Genomic DNA, 5484 nt, shown 5'->3' on the forward strand with positions numbered 1-5484 from the left:
ATTCACAAAGTTGCGCAGTAACGTATCAGACAGTGTTTCTCTGCTATTCATAAGGTTTTCCCTGGCCAATTCTTTGAGAAGTGGATGGCATCTTCCTTCTTCCTAGTCTGTCTCAGTCTGCAAGCCGGTCTGATACCTGTGCACCATGTACACCCCACTGGGTTTGAAACAACAGTGGCACAACCTCAAGACTCACAGCAACACGTCACCACAGTAAGACAAACCGACAGACAAGTTTGTCTCCCTTAGCTGTTGGAAACCTCTCTAACCACCCTTACCTGGATCCCTGCGGCCAACTCCTCACTCTGACCCGGTCCCCTTGGCCTTTTCTGTCCTTTCCCTGCTTTCCCACCTTGCCGCTTGTAGGGCATGGCTTGATTTCCCTTTCCTCACCTGGATCCCTGCGGCTGACTCCTTGCTCTGTCCCAGTTCCCTTGGCTTTTTCTGTCCTTTCCCTACTTTCCCACCTTGCCGTTATGGGGCGTGGCCCGGCATACCTCTCCTCAACTGGATCCCTGCAGCTGACTCCTCGATCTTAGAGGGTGGAAAAAGTCTTTTTCCTCTGAGTAGTTACAGAAGGGCACAGAACCAGCAGGAGCATTTGCTTGTCATTCCTCCTGCATAGCTGCCCCACCTCCAGGAAAGAAAGTTGATACCAACTTTCACATTCAGGAAACATCAAATATTACCTCTACCACTTAACTAGCTGGGTGATGTTGGTTACCTAATTTTAGTTTATTTCTAAAATGGGTTACTAATGGGATCTATCTCATAGAGGCTATTTGCAGGATATGTGACTGGCATATGTTAGCCATTATTATTACTGCTAAATAGCAATTTTTTCTGAATTTCATTAGTAGTTATGGAACACACACACACACACACACACACATCTGGTTACATTAAAGCATCATTCCATTCTGTATTAAGTAGAATCACTGACATATTCTTTGTTCTTTAGAGAGATTGCTTAATTTAACACATTCTATGCCTAGAAAAGTGAGATCATCATTATTTAATGTCGTTAATGAAATCAGAGCCCCTATTTAATTTGCTTTAAATGCGTGCATTACAAGACAAGCAACTTATAGAAAGGTGACATTTTCACAGAGCTACTCCATCTTCCTCTCTATGTTCTGTGCCCTCTGCCTCGAATTAATGTTCTCTCTCCTACTGTCTGCCAGATAATCACTTATTTATGTTTAAAAACTGATTAAAACATCTGTGAAGCTTTTTTTAAAAAAAAATTTATTATGATTTGGGTATCTGAAGCTATTCTTGACAGGTTCTTCATCTATGTATTCCTTGCAGAGTTTGTAACACTCCATTATAAGTAGTTACGTATCTGCCTTCCACAATAGACTAGAATGAGCTTTGAGGCAGGGACCAAGTTGCAGTCATCCTTGTATTTCTGGGGTCTGGAATATAGTAGGTAATTGATTTGATTATTGAATGAATAAACTGAAAAACAGCTTATTAAAAGTCATTAAATTACATCTATATATTTCCCTCATCTCTTAAATTTTTTTTCGGGTTTAACAAACATTGACTGAATGCCAGTCCTGTGTCACAGGTGGCAATAGTGAGTTTCTATTAAGTACCCACATTATGCTAATCATTATGAAGTTACAATAAAGTATAAAAGAGTCCTACAACAGTCTTCAGATTTAGCTGGAAAAAAGGAACATAGGTGAAACAATTCTGAAACAGTTAAAGGTTAAACTGAGATATTAACTATATAAATTCAGTGAAACTTTAGATACAAAGATTAATGTGGGCTAAAGGACTTGGTAGAGGTGGGACTTGAGGGATGTTTTAAATATTAAGAGATACGCAGAAAAAGAGGCAGATAAGAGAGAGAACTATTCGGGGGAAGTGGCAGGTTATGATCGAGTAAAGACCAAACAGAATGAGTGTGGCAAATGCATGAGTGAGAAGGACATTACTGGACTGGGAGTTGATGACATGAAGTCATATGGAGCTAAAATGGTTAAGATTAAAGGTTGAAGAATTTATACTTTAAATAGGCCATAAAAAGATATAGGTAAACATTTGTTTCTAACACATATTAGAAATTGTTTTGTGTTTCAGCCTACATTTTCTTGTTGTCTTTTGTTTTTCCTGAGACTTCCTCGAAACCACTTATCAGCTTAAGGAAAATGGCTGAGGTCGTGTCTGTGACTGGATAGAAACTCATAAGGGCTAGACACCATGGGGCCTCTGTGGTTCTTAGAAGGTATGCTTAGAGTTATCCTTCTCCCCTTTAATGCAGAAGAACACAAAGCAGATTAACCTGACATAATGGAGACAACACAGGGCAGTGGTAAAGCCAAACTGCTAGATTTAGATTCCTGCTTTGTCACTGACTTCCTTTGTGACCAGGGTACAGGCTGTGGGCAGGTTACCTAACTTTTCCTTGTCTCAGTTGCTGCATTTATAGCATCTCTTAATTTTTACATGATACATAAAAATAAATCTATTTTACAGCAGCCAAAGAAGAGGAAGTTTGCACTCTGGTTAATTCTAATTATAAAAACTGCTGTAAAGGAAAGGTAAATGTCGATTTTATCAGTGTTAGCTCATTCCTACTCTAACAATGAAAGTTACGTTCTGAAAGGTCCCTTTGAGATTCCAGTCTTGGGCAACTAAGAACTTTAACATATACTTGCTAACTTCACAGTTTAAGAAACCAGGTTGTGAAAGAGTGAGTTTGAGAGCATTCTATCATGTGGCTGAGATACTTTAAGTGCCATTAAACAAAGTATTAGTAAATGCTATGTGTACCTCCCTAACAAACACACATGATAAATCTCAAATTCCCACTGAATATAAGCTTTAATGTCATGAAAACAAAACTTAGTTAACATCTATTAATAAATATATTTAATTATTATTAAGTTAACTAAGGGGAACAAAGTAGAAATAAAAACCAGCATACTTCTTTACAAGAAGAAAGTGATTTTTATCTTTTAGGCACACTGTTCACCAAAGATTTTCCCAAATAAAGTACATACTATGAAAACTATGTGTACACTACTAAACTGCCTCTATTTCATCTCGGAATCCAAGAAAAAAACAAGGTAGATGCTGCAGCTGCCTTGATTTTTACAAGGAGGTACTACATTAGCAATCTCTAACCAAGCAAACAGAGAAGGGTGTCTGGTTTATGGCTAAGGGAATAGGCACTAAAAAAAAACAAGAACAACAGTTACTAGGAATCCCTGTCAAAGTTTTAGAGAAAAAGACTTCCCAATCATTTACTCTAGAAAAGAAGCTTTTGTTCACTATAGGCACTGGTGTTAAGATTTTTATTGCTTTAAACTTCAGAGGACTCTGAAGTGGTTTTTCACTGTCAGCCTAGCAAATGTACAAATGTAACAGAATGGAAAAATAAAAATTAGTTAAAAAATACAAAATACAAACATAAAAATAAAAACATCTCCAGAAGAACTAAAAAAAATACAGATTACATGTAAAAGCTATACTTGAACTACATTGTAGTATCACTACATTTAAGGATAAAAATAGTTAAGAAGCTTCAGGAATATGCAGAATATATATTAAAATTACTATTTACATTGTCTTTTGCTAATAAAGAAATATTACCTGTTGCAGTAGTCAACCACAGACTCCCGAGTTGTAAATAAAGCTTCCTCTCCTTTCTTGGCCTTTGCCCATTTTGAATCTAAAAGGCAATCCACGGCTTTTGAAGCTAAAAGGAAATTATTTTAAATTTAGTATAACTGGGAATTCATGTCTAACAAATTCAAATTATATAAAGCAAATTTCAACATTCTGTCAACAGAAAATGAAATAAAGCCCAATTTCTTATAATAAAGACAAAATTATTAGAGCAAAAGCCTTTTAAGGGAAAATGCAGAATGTAGAAAATTAAGTCTGACATCATTATAGTTTCTTAAAACCTCAACCTGTGAAACATATTGGTAAATTAATCTCATAGTGACCCCATGTGTCTGAGTAGAACTGTACCTAGGATTTTCTAGGCTGTAATCTTTATGTGAGCAGACCACCATGTGTGCTAGTTAAGTTTCTATGTCATCTTGGCTAGACCTGGCTGAGTGGCTGGGCAGCTGGATGTAGTTATTCCCCATGGTAAGAATGGTAATTAACTCCATGGTGGAATGTATTGGAACAGCTGAGTAGCTGCTTTAGGGATGTGGTCTGCTTCCCGTATATAAGCAGAAGCACTGGGAACCGTCTCTAGCTTATGGCACACTTGAACCCTGCATGTAGCTGTGTCATTGTTCAGCAGCCTGCCATGCTCTTGCTGACCTCGGGACTTTCAACGGACTTAAATTAACGGCCTGCCGTGTGGTTTGGTAACATCAGGACTGTGCCTTTTTACTTGTCAACCTTGGGCTTGTCAGTCTTAGCAGCCAGTAGCTGAGTGAAGAAAAGCCTCTAGCTTCAGTGGGCTGAGAGCAGGAGGCAGAGCTGAAGCCCAAGGTTGAGGGGCTTTCACCCAGCCCTTAGAGCCTGGCACTTTGAACTCAGACTTAAAGCCCCCAAACTGTAAGAGAATGAACTCCTATTTGTTCAAGCCATCCCATTTGAGGTATTTTCTTTTAGTGACACAGAGGTAACCAAAACACCATCTTTATCCTGAGGAGCCATTCCGGGTGAGTTCAAACAACCAACCTTTCAGTTGGCAGCTGAGCACTTAACCAATGAGTTACCAGAGCTCCTTACTGCTCTTGCTAGAGGCAGCAAAGTATATTAGATATGAGGAGAGTGGCACGTCTACTTTTTTTTTTTTTAAGTGACTATCAAAACTAATCTTAACACAATACTGGCAATTCCCTATTTTGGCAAATTCAGCCAAGCTATCGGGCTCTATTATAGATGACATTAGCTTATAATGAGGTTATGTGGATAATGTGAAGAACCAAAGCTCCTAAGTTGGTGCCAATAGACTAAAGTGCAATTTCACACTCATTTTTACTGCTGAGTTATATAAAGAGTAAGTACAAACACTATCTGAACAAAGGTAGTAAGTATAACAGTGGAAATAAATCCTATTTAAAAATATTCCAACAAATATTTGTTTTTGGAAAGCACTTTTATCTTTTTATTATAGAAATTTTTTAATCATTAAAATAATAGAGAAATAAATGTGTCCACATGTCCATTACCCACTTCAACAATTACACTTAGAAAGTACTATAAAAATTTCTAAAAATCCCAAATTTAGGTATCTTCATAAGACATACACTAATGATTTTACTGCTATAAATAACCTTACCAATAAAATAATCAACCCGATGACCCATCATATTGGTGGACTTTGTTGGACAATTGAATCGAAGATACTTGGCTACAGCCTTTTCTTCTTTAGATGGTTCACCAACTTCCTGCAAAATAAGAATATTAATTTAAGAGGGAGAGAATACAAATAACACGAATAAGAAATGAAATGGGTGACATCACAACAGAACCAGCTGAAATAAAAAGGATAATATCAGG

At 37.3% G+C, this 5484-nt stretch overlaps 1 protein-coding gene across 1 annotated transcript in view; it reads right to left on the minus strand.

Annotated features, from left to right (window-relative positions):
* Positions 1–5484, minus strand: part of SEC62 (SEC62 homolog, preprotein translocation factor) — a 64569-nt gene that overhangs the window by 45760 nt on the left and 13325 nt on the right. The window contains exons 2-3 of the mRNA XM_007946631.2: positions 5264–5372; positions 3607–3712 (exon numbers count right to left, since the gene is read on the minus strand). Coding sequence (XP_007944822.1) covers positions 3607–3712; positions 5264–5372 — 215 coding nt within the window. The remainder of the gene's footprint in view (positions 1–3606; positions 3713–5263; positions 5373–5484) is intronic.

This window comes from Orycteropus afer, unplaced genomic scaffold (genome assembly GCF_000298275.1).
Source record: "Orycteropus afer afer isolate SDZICR_OR568_19922 unplaced genomic scaffold, OryAfe1.0 scaffold00168, whole genome shotgun sequence".
Classification (NCBI taxonomy): Eukaryota; Metazoa; Chordata; class Mammalia; order Tubulidentata; family Orycteropodidae; genus Orycteropus; species Orycteropus afer.